Consider the following 14911-nt stretch of genomic DNA (forward strand, 5'->3'; position numbering starts at 1 on the left):
CTGGACAAAGCTGGACTGAAAGACAGCACAGAGGCACTAATCATGGCAGCACAAGAACAAGCTCTGAGTACAAGATCCATAGAGGCTGGGGTCTATCACACCAGGCAAGACACCAGGTGCAGGCTGTGTAAAGATGCTCCAGAAACAATCCAGCACATAACAGCAGGGTGCAAGATGCTAGCAGGCAAGGCATACATGGAACGCCATAACCAAGTGGCCGGCATAGTGTACAGGAACATCTGTGCCGAGTATAACCTGGAAGTCCAAAATGGGAGATGCCCCCAAGGGTGGTGGAGAATGACCGAGCTAAGATCCTGTGGGACTTCCAGATACAGACGGACAAAATGGTGGTGGCTAACCAACCGGACATAGTGGTGGTAGACAAACAGAAGAAGACGGCCGTAGTGATCGATGTAGCGGTTCCGAATGACAGCAATATCAGGAAGAAGGAACACGACAAGCTGGAGAAATACCAAGGGCTCAGAGAAGAGCTCGAGAGGATGTGGAGGGTGAAGGTAACGGTGGTCCCCGTGGTAATCGGAGCACTAGGTGCGGTGACTCCCAAGCTAGGCGAGTGGCTCCAGCAGATCCCGGGAACAACATCGGAGATCTCTGTCCAGAAGAGCGCAGTCCTGGGAACAGCTAAGATACTGCGCAGGACCCTCAAGCTCCCAGGCCTCTGGTAGAGGACCCGAGCTTGAAGGATAAAACCGCCCGCAGGGGCGTGCTGGGTGTTTTTTTATATATATATATATAATGTATGTATGTATGTGTATCTTTTTACGCCATTTATTTTAATTCTTTTTTTGACTGCATTTTCCCTCTGTTCAGCACTTAAGCCGACACTTGATGTCTTGTAAGTGTGGTGTACAAATAAAGCTGACTTAAGTGTCCAAATATATATGGACCTAACTGTATCTTTGGCCCTCATATTGAGAGTTCCTGTGGAAAACTGCAGAATACATATGCAACACTTGGAGTCAATTAAAAATGGTTTACATTCTTAATTGTAATTGCTGTTAATCATAGAATGATGATGATGAACCAGGTCTTATGTAGTAATAGAAGGTCTTGAAATTGTTTCTCAATTCATAGCCCAATTATATTTGTATCTCTGAACTAATGGACTATAAACAAAAGTGGCTGTAATTCCAAAAGCAATTTATGCAATTCTTTTGTTAGAGTTTGGGCCTGCATTCACCCTGTGGTGTTGGGGAATTATGAACACATAAAATGATCATCATTGATTCAGGAGTCATGGAATAGCATCTGGAAAGTGTCTGATAAGCCATTGCTTTATTTTTTAGAATGAGAATTAAAATATCCTCAGGTACCCCGAAACCCCAGAAACAGCCCAAACCTAAATATGCAATCTGTTTCAGTCTTATATACTATATTTTTATGTATGTTTGCACATTTCAGTAAATTACTTCATTTATATGAAAAAAAATATTATATAAATGATGGATGGTTTCTTTTCTAGATATGTGTGTTCACAGACCTATATTTAAAATTAACATGTTGAAATTTAGAAAGTGCTTTTTTTATTTCAACTATATGTAATGCTAGTCAGTGAATGACTATAATCATGATTTATTTGATCAATGAATAACTAAGTGATAAAAATATACATTACATGAAGTAAACCTGAATCATATCATATCCCAGTGCTAAGAGATCAAGTACATACACTCATCTGTAAATAAACTCATGTGATCCTTTACGTTGTAAGTTCAACAGATCTGATACAGATATTAGTTACAGCATTTGTAACTATGGTGAAGGTTTATAGCGCTCACACTTCTCTCCTGTCAGATGAGGGTCGCAGATCAGAGTATAATGAAGCGCAAAGCGACCTCCACTGGATGGGCATCTAAATGTGTTGCTCCCCGCCCACAGGTCTTTCTGACATGATACTAAAAGATCATCATAGGATGGGTCCTCGTCCCAAATCTGGACCTCCAAAAGTGACTCTGTGTTTACCTTGATAAGAAAAAAAAATTAAAACAAGATGTGATTTACTCATACTTTAAATATTCAGCTGAGATTTGGGGGTTATAGAAATGGTGAGAAGAGCAGACCTAAAGGGCAAAATATTTAATCACACTGATTCTTGAAAGCATACTCTTTGCACAATTACACATGAATGCTCTCATACACACCCCAAATTAGAAGGTCTGTTTGATGAATTGTGATACCAAAATATAGCTGTCCCATTGTAAAGTAAAACCTTGTGCAGTACAGCAAACAAATAGGTAATACAGATACAGAGACAAAGCTGCTCTGAGCACAGAATTGCATTGTACCATATTATCTGTGGATCTGTCTAAGGTGCTGGATGCAGTGGATCATTAATTGCTGCTGAATAAACGTATTAATGCTTGTGTTCATTCTAAGGCTGCTATTTGGTTCAGAATTTTCCCTATGAATACAATTCAGTGTGTCGATGTCATAAAAAAGACCATTTATCTGATTTCTTAAGCTCCCACGGGATTGCACAGTGCATGCTTGGAAATAAACAAATATGGCAAATCATTTTAAACCGATTTTGTTCTTTATGTTTATAAATTATTTGGGTATGGGCATCCCCAAAAAACTAGTCTATGATGACAATACTGCTGTTTTTACACTTGATTCCTCAGTGGTGCAGGAAGTGCAAGAACTTCAGACTGTATTTCACACCCTGCTCTCCTGTATTTAAAGCCATTTTTGTAATGTTCCCAAAACAGTTTACAGTTTTTTCTGAATGCTTAAACCCTAACTGTGATTCCTGTAGCACAATCTGTGGTCGGCATGAAGCTGGACACTCTGGTGACAGTGGCAGAGAAAAGGACATTAAAGAAACTGATGGACATTATGGACAATGCTGGGCATCCTCTGCACACGGCCATAAACAACCAGAAGAGTCTGTTCAGTGACAGGTTGCTTCTCCCCAAGACAAGAACTAACAGACTTAAAAACTCCTTTGTCCCACACGCCATCAGACTGTTTAACTCCTCTCTGGAGGGGAGAGGGAGGGGAAACAGGAGGACAAAGGAGGGGGGAACAACTAAGCTGTAGTGCCTCTGCACCTCACTGTACAATACCTTGTGCAATACTTTTTGTAAATAGTCAACAGTGCAATAGACTCAATACTTGAAATGTGCAATTCACTTGTATTTTTATTTTTTATTCCTATTTATTCTATTTATCCCCTTTGTATATTTTATTTATATTTGTCTCTGTATTTATATATGTGTGTGTGTGTGTGTGTGTGTGTGTGTGTGTGTGTGTGTGTGTGTGTGTGTGTGTGTGTGTGTGTGTGTGTGTGTGTATATATATATATATATAACAGTTCTGTAACTGTAACTTTGGTCGTTGCTGTGCTTTTTTTGGAAGTCGAATTTCCCAGAGGAACCCACCCGAGGGATTAATAAAGTTCTATCTTATCTTATCTTATCTCTAAAACTATTCAGACTTATAGCAAAACCACTCACTGAGTTTGCAAAACTAAAAGCACAAAAACTGCTTTGCACTCAGTTTGCAATTTTGTAACACACACTTTGCAAAACTGTAGGCACAATCCACTGCACAACACTCAATTACCAAATTTCCAGCACACTCCTAGCAAAAGTATACACATGTATGGCTATCATTAACACTAATTTGCCAACTGTCTGGCACACTTTCACATGTGAAAACTTTTTTAGATAATTAGTTCACTTTGCAATCAGCAATCCAATCCAGTACAATGGAGGGAGCAGAAAGAGTGAGAAGTAGAGGAGGCCGAGGAAGAGGACGTGGAGGTGAAGAAGTAGGATGAAGAGGACGACAAGGACAAGGAGGAGCAAGAGGAAGATGAGGAGGGGGGAGAGGAAGGGTAGGAAGAGTAAGAAATAGAATTGCTGATGACATCAGAGCTACAATAGTGGACCATGTAATCAACCGTGGAATGACCCTGAGGGTAGCTGGCCAACGGGTCCAGCCTAACTCGAGCCGCTACACTGTAGCAAGTACCATAAGGACATCTTGAAATGAGAATCGGTTAGTACAGTCACTTCGCACAAAGATTTGTAGCACTGCCATATGCCAATGAGAAACACACCAATACCATTGATGTAAAAATACTGAAATTGTTACTTTACAGAATTGCTAGATGACCAGATGCTGGGGGCAGAGGAAGCATGTTCACTGCAGACCAAGTAACCCATATAGTCATTATGGCTGTTTGATACGGAAACACCATTTTTACGAAGGTGTGAAGAGTTAATCTAGCTGTGTTTGCTTTTGCAAGAGAACTACAATGTTTTGATTATTGGGTGACAGGTTTTCTTATTTGTGTGAAGAGTTTTGCAAAATTAGCCAATAGTTACAAAAAATGTGCTTAAGCAATCAGAAAAAACTGTAAGACTCAAAAGCTCACTTCACACTGAACACAGGAAGAGTGACTGTCAAAAAAAAACAGGAGTCTGTTGGTTGAGAAAAAGACATTTCACAGATTCTGATGTGTCGCGTCCAAGCTTTGTGTTTACATCTTTGTGCAGAATCCGTTTACCTGGGCCCTATTTCAGGAAGCCGGTTTAGAAAACAGAGTGAAAAACGATACTCAGGGTTGAGTAACCCCGAACTGTCCAACTCGGAATATTCGGTTTCAGAAAGGCTGATAACAATTAGTTCAATCAACGCGGAGTTGCTTTAACCCCAAGTTAAGCGCACGCACGAGGATACATAAAGCCCTGATTAGTGGAGCACAGATTAAGCGAGTCACCATGGAGACGGAGGGAAAGAAGGCGCGGTCAATGTATTTTACAGCGCTTGAGGCCGAAATTCTGATGGCAGTATAGGGCTTTGGAGCGTGATGTCACGGGGGTGGGCGATAACATGCAAATTTTGCGGAAAAAAAGTAACACAGCCTCAGCTGCAAAAGAAAGGGAGCATGCATGGCAAAACATGGCCGACAGAGTCAATGCATGAGTGTTAATTTAAACATTGATCTAGGGATTTCCACCCATTTAACACGTTATTTTATTATATTTTATTTTATTTTTTATTTCATACATTTTATTTTGTGATGTGATGTGAGCGCAGGTGCAACCCAACAGGCCCCAAACGTTCCTGGCAGCAAGTAAAAATGAAATATAAAAATATAGTCCAAACAGGTAAGGTGTAATTGTATTATGAGCCATAGTGCTTGGTCTGTTTGTCCTATATAAATCAATTGCAGTTAGAGGCTACATTAATTTTCTTTCTGTAAGCACTTATTGAAATTATCTGAGCACATTACAAGTACATATTTGCTTACTCTGTATGCTCAAATGTGACCCGTTATAGCCAACAGAAAAAAAGCGGAGGCCTGAAAAACAGGTGGGGGTCGTCCACCACCACCACTCACAGAGGCTGAGCAGTTGGCTTCCACATTTGTGATAATGTTGGCAGCATCACATATGATCTTCACAGTGCAGAGAACACAAATTAGCATCCATTACTATAATGAAATAATTTGTTAGTTTGAAATGCTACAGGGAACTATGTACCTGTACATTAATGCTGTGGAAAGACTTCCTGTTCACATAGTCTCCTTCATTTACTGAAGGAGCAATGATTGGAATGTGAGTGCCATCTATACAGCCAATCACGCCTGGGAACCGTGGGAATAAATGTAAAATTTAAGTAGTAGTTCAAGTATCACCACATCATGAATTAAGTTTTGTTCATCCTGATACCTGCAATTTTGTGGCATCCCTCTTTGATAAATCTTGTGGGTCTATGACCGGGGAACACCACAAACGTGTACAGGAGACGTTTCAGTGCAGCTGTAACATTCCTGACTGCCCGACAGACGGTAGCCTTGGAAACGTGCTCAGCGTCACCAATATTATACAGAAAGCTCCCGTTTGCAAAAAACCGAAGTGCAATACAAATAATATGTACAGAACTGAGACAATGTCCGCGATGTGTCACATGAGCAATATTAGGCCTGAGGATGTTATTCAAATAAATTATAGATTGTGCTGAAAAACGGTAACGTTCACACAGGAAATCATCAGGAAATGATAAAATGTCCAAACGCGCTCTAATCACTCTCTCCCGGCGGAGAGCTCTGCGGAGAATTTGGGCTTCAACATCTACTGGCTCTTCAAGGAAGAGACACGCCATGTCTGACACTTCCTACAGTCAGGTTTCCGACAAAGAGGCGGAGAAAGTTAGGGTTAGTTGAAGTAAACCTGCTAGGGGGCAGGTTAGCTTCACGGAGTGTGTTGTCATAGTAACTCGCTCAGAATTAATCTAAACTCGCTTTGTGAAACCGAAAACCCAGAGTTTTCGTTAACTCAGGGTATACTTACTCAGATTTTGCTCTAAACCGGCTTCCTGAAATAGGGCCCTGCTCTCACTGTTTTAGCTGTTTGGTGGTTGTTGAAATAGTTTTGTGAGTTTTAACCTGAGATTCTGGCATTTCTGGCAAAATACATTTAGATTTAAAAATTGATTCAGGATTTAATGAATATTGTGTTATTTAAGCTAAAAATTGATTTTAATTGGAAAATCCCAAACTGAGAGTGAGAAAGTGAGAGACCTGAACACACACACAGAGGAAGACGTAAAGACATATGACATGACAGACTCTCATGAGAGACAAAGACACAAAAGGGGCCTAGTTGACAAGAACAAAATAAACCAGAATATGAATATAAACTTGGAGACACAACAAGAAGTAAACTCAAGACTAAAATGTATAAAACTTAAATCATTAAAACCCAAAGAACGAATCAAATAGAAAATAAGCTAAAATATCTGGGTCATAGACCCAGACATCTGACAATAAGATATTTTTGACAATTAAATATACAGAAAGAAATAATTATAGGATAAAAAGACACAAATATGAAAAACAGCTTTAATCTTCCTTAAAAAAGTTTACTGACCGTGCCGAGCAAATAGTCACCAGTCCAAGTAGGGTCGTTTGACTCGATCATTTTAGTCCTGCCTCTGACGGAATCAATCTTTAATACAACATAGCTGTGAAGAAGTAAAGAAACAAAGAGGACAAGTTGATTAAATATTACTGCTTGAAGGAAATGCTTTTAGCATTGTGAAGCATCCTGTGCAAGAAGTTCACAGGCATGAAGAGGGCAGAGTAGAACAGGCGATAAAGAAAAGAGAAAGCTAACAAACCATTTGGGTTAAAAAAAATTTAAATCTGCCAAAGCAATCAAGAAGCAGCTAAGCAGCAAGGTAACAAGGTACAGTTAGATCCATAAATATTTAGAAAAAGACAGCTTTTTTCCATTTTTGGTTCTGTACATTACCACAATAAACTTTAAATGAAACAACTGAGATGCAGTATCTGAATAAAAAGATTGCAGAAAATGTGAGAAACTAAAGCATGTTGTTAACACAATCCCTTCATTTCAGGGGCTCAAAAGTAAGTGGACAAATTAAATAACTCAAGATAAAATATTTGTTTCTAATACTTGGTTGACATCACCAGATACAGGATTTCCTTCTTTTTAATGCTCTTCCAGGCCTTTACAGCAGCAGATTTCAGTTGCTGTTTGTTTGTGGGTCTTTGTGTCCAAAGTTTAGTCTGTCTGAAGTGAAATGCTCACTTAGGTTGAGATTACTTGACCGACTTAGCCGTTCAAGAATATTCCACTTTTTCGCTTTAATAAACTGCTGGGTTGCTTTGGCTGTAGGGTTTGAGCCATTATTCATCTGCATTATGACACGTAGAATAGGGTGAACAAGTGGGTCTTTAACTTAGCTTTGAAAAAAGAAAAAGCATGGTCCCAACAGTTTTTCTCCTGGCTTTAGGAAACTTTAGAAGGCCAGAGTATTGAGATTGGAGAGCATGGGAAGGAACATAGAGGTGCCAAGTTCAGAGAGATATGAGGGTGCCAAACCATTTAAACCCTTTTAGGTGAGCAACAGCACCTTAAAATCTTCTTAAACCTGACAAGGCACCCAGTAAGAGATTTCAGTACCGGAGTAATGTGCTCATATTTCCCAGTTTTGGTTAAAATGTGAGCAGCTGCATTTTGTACCATCTGTAAACGTCAAAAACTTTTCTTTGGTAGCCCAGAAAGGACAGCGTTACAATAATTAATGCGTGAAGACACAAATGCACGGACAAGAACCTCTGGAGTGTCAAGTTATGAAACTCGTATGATTTTAGCGATGCTTCTTAGGTGATAAAAGGCAGTCCTTGAATACCCGTCCATCTGAAACATGTTTTGGACACCACTGTAAAAATGGTTAACTTTGTGAAAGCCAGGCTCCAATGCAACAAATAAGCAGGGAACATGAGACTTTATTACTGCACAGAGAGGTTCACTGGCTATCAAGAAAGTGCTGACCCATTTCTTTGAGCTGAGGGATGAACTTAAAGTTTTCTTCTGTAACTATCCCTCTGAGCTGCCTGAACATTTGCATAATGAAGAGTACCTTACGTGCCTGGCTTATCTGTGGCTTACACATTTTCTTGTCTGAACAAGCTCCGTCTCGGATTACAAGGTGTTTCTGCAACCATATTCAATGTTCAGAATAAAGTTGAGGCCCTGATAAAGGAGTTAAACCTTTGGAAGAACTCCATGGACACAAACAACACAGAAGTCTTTCCCGTGCTGCATGATTTTCTGTGCTTAAATTATCTCACACTCACACAGTGTGAAGCACAACTGTAACATGCACCTTGAGGAGCTGGTGGCGCAGTTATGCCAATACTTTCCAGAAACGGAAGGGTCAAATGACTGGATGTGTCACGTATTCAAGGCCATGCCTACTTTATTATCAGTGGCTGACCAGGATAGCCTGATTGAGATCGCCTGAGATAGGTTTCTAAAAGTTGAATGTGCTCAAAAGACCCTGGCAGATTTCTGGATAGTACTGTGCACTGAAAACCCTGCGTTGGCTAAGCGTGCTGTCAAGACTGATGCCTTTGGCCACCACACACTTATGCAAAAGTGGATTTTCTGCTTTAACAAACATGAAAACAAAATACAGAAGAAGACTTTCTGTGGAAAACAATTTAAGACCTTTCCCAAATTGAGCCAAACATTTAAGAGCTGTGTGCCTGTGCTCAAGAACATCCATCACATTAAATAAAGTTCTGTATAATGAAAGTTCACATCTTGTCTGTATGCTCTCGATTCTAATAAATCTTTTGATACACAGCTAGTATTAAGTAGGAAAGTCATTATCTTTAGGTGGGCGATAGAACACTGTAATTAGAATCACATCATATAAGGCTTATGTGATTTACTCATGAAAGTGGCCACTTTCATATATTGTTCTAGTAAGTATACAAGTTTCATTTATATGATTTTTTTAAGGGATCTTATGTCTGTTTTCACTCTTGTATGCTTTTCATACAAGTTTCACACAAGACAGATATAAACTTTAGAAGATTTATATACATCTTTTCCATGTGGGTTTGCATGTGGCGATAGAAGCTTTGGTGCAGACAATGATGAGTGGGTAAGATGACCAAATCAATACCTAAGACTGAATCACCTTGAATGGGGAACCTCAACATCACTGGGTAAAATGCCATTTTGATGCACCAACAGAAAACGTATAGTTCAGGTAACCTGCATGCCTTTGCACTTTAAAGACACTGGCGTACTTGAAGGACACATGAACACATACAGCGATCCACAGCTAAGACTTGTGCACAGAAATCTGCAGTGACTGTACATGTAAACATTTTTAATTGCTTCATTCAACAACCTGACTTTACATGAACGGCTGACAAAATGAAAGTTATCTCTTTCCAGACTGGAAGAGGAAAGTGGTAGCACACAGTGTGCATTGACTTTCCTTGTGCAGGTACATGACAAACAGCAACAGTCACCTACTTTCTTAAATCCACTCACTCTCACAAGCTCAGTCATAGTGGCTCTGTTGCTTACTAATCACTGTCTAACCACTGTAAATTCACTGTAACTGCCATCTCCTCATAAAATGTTTGTTAAACTGACCAAGCTTACATAGACTGGATATAACTACCAATTCAAGCTGTGTAGATCATTTATGTATTTTAGCCCCAAATGTTCCTAACAAACAGTACAGGATTGTCCCTGGTGACTATAGTTACACAAATGTAATCTACAATCTCAGTACATATATATATTACAGATGATTTTAACAATGATTCAAGTAGCTGAATTCTTGAAACTGAACCAAAATGATGCTCCTTGTACTTTCCTATATTTATTAGGGCATATTATTAGGGCAAAGCATCGTGCCAAAGCAGTGGGTAGCACATGAGATGTGAGCCCACTGAGGTGGGATACAGGCCAGTCCTTCTGCAGGGACACAAACTGTGAATTTAATTATCCTGGTTTTGGATAAGGAAACAACTCAAGATGTCCTGGTATTCTGAGAATTTAAAAACATTCTATCAACTTTCAGGTCCTGACCTCAGCTTACTCACCTGTCAGACGTACCCCAAGTGTCTCCCGACAGATCCCAGGCTTGAATTTTGTTCACAACCAGTACTCCCCTCTTATGCTTTATAGGACAGCACTTTGTATCCAGGTTATCAAGGTCCTGACAAGTTGGGTTTTTTTCTAAGGAAAGCGCGATGTTATCAAATAAGTACGCATTCAAGGCAGTCTTTACCCCTTCCTTTTTTGCCTCAGTTGGCATCAGCTCATACAGTGCCAGAAGGGAGTACGAAACAGTATCTGGGAGATTCTTCAAGCTGTTCAGCCAGTTTCTGAAGCCCACGGAGTCATCAACATTGAGGGCAAAATCCCCTGACCAATCATTGCCTCCTATCACCTCAGTGTGGTGTTGATGGAGACCAGCACCATACCTAGTAGTGTAATCCTGGTTTTGTAGGACCTTCATACAAGACTGTTCAACACTATATAATTTTTCCTTCCCCAAGCCAACCGAAAATCCCTTCGATAAACAGGCGTGAACCTGAAAGAGAGAAACACAAATGCCATGTAGCTATATTTCGGTATTTTATTGCTGCTTTTCCTAAAATAATGGTTTTCTCCACCACTTATCATTGGCAGCTAGAAGAAGATTTTTGGTAAAATAGTAGATATTTAACTATAGACATAATAAAATTTTACAATTCTTCAGTCAGGAAGCAATGCAGAAAATTAAAGACATTTATGTTTTGATCTGATCCAGTTTATCTTGTTTTATAGCAGAAGATGTTTTTTCCTTCATCATACTCAGCATGTTATATGACAGAATACATTAGATTTTGTCTGGAAAAGATCATCTAACTGAAGGTCTAACTGATCTGCGTATACTTTATTTAGAATAAGATTTTTTAATAAGGTTACTGAGGGCAAAGAACAATTACATACAGAACTAAAATCATTATTGAGCTTGCATTGTTTTCAATGTGCACCACTATTCATAGTTGGATTTGTTGGATGTGAAATTCCACAATGATTGAATGTAATTTAAACAATTTAGTTTAATCATCGACTAGACACAGACTAGACACAGACGACTGCCATTACTGTAAATCTGTGCGCACCGGGTCTTTCATGGCAGTGGTAACGTAATGTGTGTAAGTGGAGTGTGTGCAGTCTGTGGACAGGCACATCTGCTTCATGTACATGTACCTCATGTGAGTTGAACTTGTTCAGGGTGGACAAACAGGTTCGTGCAGCTGTGATTCTTCTTAGTTGGCCCCCAAGGAAAACCTGCAATTTGGTATATTGTTATCTTTTAAAAAAAGTGTGTGTGTGTGTGTGCGTGCGTGCGCGCGTGCGTGCGTGCGCACGTGCGTGTGTGTCTTAACCTTGTGGATGTAGTGCGTGCCATAGGTTTTTATCAGTCTGTCATACTGATCGCTGGTGTAGGAATTGTAGTGACTTGGCAGATTGTCCACATCCCTCTTGAACTCTGGGCTTAAAGGTGGTCTGCTTGCTACACGGAAACTAGACACAAAGAGACTAATTAGGTAATTATCTTAACTGAAACAAACTAACTGACAGGAACTTATTTTCAGAGCCTACCTATAATATTTGCAGGTGATGCCATGTACACTGAAGGTGTACCGATCCTCTTCAGCCCTGGCTACAGCAAATTTAAATGCTTCGGAACGTGTTCCTCCCACAAACAAGCGATCACCCAGAACTATATTCAAATTTAGGCCATCGTGATCAAGCACAGCCTGCATTACATACATTATAAGTTACATCAATTAGGGGAACGTAACATAATCACTTCTTTTTTTTCTAGGTTCCTTTGTTCAGATGCTGTATCTCATTTGTCATGGATTCCTGATCACATTATTAAAAGAAAATTATATTTTTCATTTAACAACAGATACGTTTTAGCATTGGGTGAAATTAAATATGTTGAGATATGAATTATTTAAGATTTCATGTTTTCTTTAGTGCCATGCTGGAGATTAAAAAAAATCAGCAAGCAGTGTTTTATTATTTAATTGACTAAAGTATTAATTGTATGTCAATAATAGGTGTAATATGTTTCATACCGTCATCAGTGAGCTGTGGATACAATGCAAAGGAAGGGATCTCTGTTAAATTTCACTACTGATTTCTTCAAACAGTTTATCAAATTTTCTGTTCATAAATTGACAGAGAATGTTAATGGGACATTTAGCTTTTACACTTTATTAAAGATATTAAAGACAAATTAGGATCCAGAAGAATATTGTTACATTATTTTATTTGTCCATGGCAAATTTGATGCTAGCTTTTATGGTGAGGCACAAGTCTGTGTTACATCAAAGACATGAAGGCTGTTAGTCTTTTAGTAATTATAACATGTTATAATACTATACCCAACATTGTCGTGTACACTGCTGTCAACCGGAGTGCTGCACTGGCTGAATGCACGCCAGTCCACTACAGAGACTGGCACCTGAAAATAGAAGACAGAATACCATGATTAATAAGTACAAGCTATGTGTAAGCCATGTTTAACTCACTGCACAGAATTATTTATTTTACTTTCTGCAGCCTGTTGCCTTGAAGGGGGTTGGTACAGAGAGTACAGTGGCCGTTTGGAGTCATGTAGGTCCTCACATCAACCACATAGGCTGATGTTCGCCTCAGGGTGACCAAGTCGAATCCCTCCCCCACCAGGTTGTGACCTGGTACAAAGGGAGCAGACTCGCACTCGCTGTTGTTCCCAGTTTGACAGGAGAGAACAGGGGAGATGTATGACAGAAGGAGGATCAGGCAGAGAGGAGGTGGGGTTGAAAAGAAGAGCATGGCTTCAGTCACAGACTGAAAGGTGGGAGAGAGAAGGATTTTCATTTAGCTCCATATTTTCTTTTAGACAGCAACACATATTTCGTAACTTTAGTTTTGTACCCAAAAATGCATAGCTATGAAATATACTAAAGTTGAAATTTGTGGGATTATTTTTCTGATAAAACATCTTTGGGTTGAATTAGAGCAGATACTGCAAGTCAGTGTCTGACAAATGCATTTCCGGAAGATTGGATATAAATTACCATAAAAGCATTCCGAAGCTGGTGGAAAGTCTTCCTAGAAGAGTTGAAGCTGTTATAGATGAAAAAGGGTGTGCTGAAACCAAACTAAGCTTAAGCTCAATTTAAACATATTATCCTGTATATGAAAAAATCTTTTAATCTTTTCACTGTATTTGTAACAATAGTTCAAATTCATTTCCAAAACAGCTGGGAAGCTGTGTACAATTTAATGAAAGCAGAGTGAATACCATTTAAACTCTATGCTTAACTGAAAATAGTAAATGTACCATATTTAAAAGACTGAGACATGTTTTATGTAAAAAAATATAATATTTACTTTCATGCCAGAAACACGTGTTAAAAAATTATGGACAGCACATGCAGCATGTGTTGCATCACCTCATCTTTCAATAGCACTCTTTGTTTTTGGGTTTTGAAATCCAAATATTTTTTGTTCACTAGTTGGTTTTGTCATATTTTCTGAAAGGGTTTCTGCTGCCAGATAGTTTGGCATCTCCTCAGCCATTTTTTGCATTGCTTAGGGTGATAAGTCTGGACTCCTGGCAGGTCCATTTGAAACCCTGAGTCTTTCACTAAGAGTCACGCTGTTGTAATCGGTTCAGACTGTTCTCAGCTAAAGCTACAGATAACAAAATTTTATCTGTTGTGAGCCTAACATTGCGTGCCAGAACAAAAACACTTGGCCCAAAGACATGGAGCCAGGTCAGGCCAAGTTGGCATATGATTGGCTGAGAGGTAAATTTGCAATTTGCAGTGCTGGCCGACAGATCAAGTGTAGTAGACTCGGCTGAGTGTGGAGCGAAGGATTTGCCTGAGGAGTGATCCACTGGACTACTGGCAGTGGATCCAACAACCCACCACCAAACCTGAAACGCACCCAAATTCCAGATCCAGCTCGTTAGCAGTTTTACTGGAAGGCAAAATCCCTTTATTTTGTTAATATCCTTCCACTTGCCAGAGAACCACTCAGAATGAGGTTATGTGTGCTAATAGATAACTTAAATAAATGTAATTAGTACTCACGTTCTCATGAACTGGCAAGCTGTTATGAAAAACGCATCCAAATGCAAAGTGAAATTCTGTTCGTGAACTGCAGCAGCGGCAGAATTTAAAGTCTGCCACAGGTGTTAAAGTCCAACAGCAGCATTCAAATTAACGCTTGCGTCACTCAGGATATTTACATTCATTGAATTTTTTTAAAGTGATTTTTGCTGTCTCAAAGTTGTTTCCTCTCAGATACTTCAATTTAAAGAAAAAGTGAATTGCAGGTCAATGAACAGTGAACATCTTAAGACTAAAAAAGTCCTTGCACTGTGTGTGTGTGTGTGTGTGTGTGTGTGTGTGTGTGTGTGTGTGTGTGTGTGTGTGTGTGTGTGTGTGTGTGTGTGTGTGTGTGTGTGTGTGTGTGTGTGTGTGTGTGTGCGCGCGTGTCACACTGGCTCTTTCATTTGCACTAGTTAATTGGTCTTTCAT

The 14911-nt window shown here is 39.5% G+C and overlaps 1 protein-coding gene across 1 annotated transcript; it reads right to left on the reverse strand.

The window, feature by feature from the left end:
- Positions 1-1272: 1272 nt before the first annotated feature.
- Positions 1273-14526, reverse strand: LOC113024483 (perforin-1-like). The gene is made up of 10 exons (XM_026171615.1): positions 14462-14526; positions 12930-13208; positions 12761-12840; positions 12452-12464; positions 11967-12124; positions 11750-11888; positions 11571-11651; positions 10412-10905; positions 6903-6996; positions 1273-1983 (listed from the first exon to the last, which is right to left on the reverse strand). Exons 2-10 carry the CDS (start codon positions 13191-13193, stop codon positions 1774-1776), a joined length of 1533 nt encoding a protein of 510 aa, XP_026027400.1. The 5' UTR covers positions 13194-13208; positions 14462-14526; the 3' UTR covers positions 1273-1773.
- Between the last annotated feature and the right edge of the window lie 385 nt (positions 14527-14911).

Source organism: Astatotilapia calliptera, chromosome 6, assembly GCF_900246225.1.
Source record: "Astatotilapia calliptera chromosome 6, fAstCal1.2, whole genome shotgun sequence".
Taxonomy (NCBI): domain Eukaryota; kingdom Metazoa; phylum Chordata; class Actinopteri; order Cichliformes; family Cichlidae; genus Astatotilapia; species Astatotilapia calliptera.

Excerpts from the sequence above, each read along its gene's own strand:
- LOC113024483 (XM_026171615.1), bottom strand. The coding sequence starts at position 13,193 with ATGCTCTTCTTTTCAACCCCACCTCCTCTCTGCCTGATCCTCCTTCTG. Across the intron at positions 12,841-12,929 it reads AAGGCAACAGGCTGCAGAAA|GTGCCAGTCTCTGTAGTGGA; the intron begins GTAAAATAAATA and ends TTCTATTTTCAG. Across the intron at positions 1,984-6,902 it reads GTGACTATTTGCTCGGCACG|GTAAACACAGAGTCACTTTT; the intron begins GTCAGTAAACTT and ends TTTCTTATCAAG.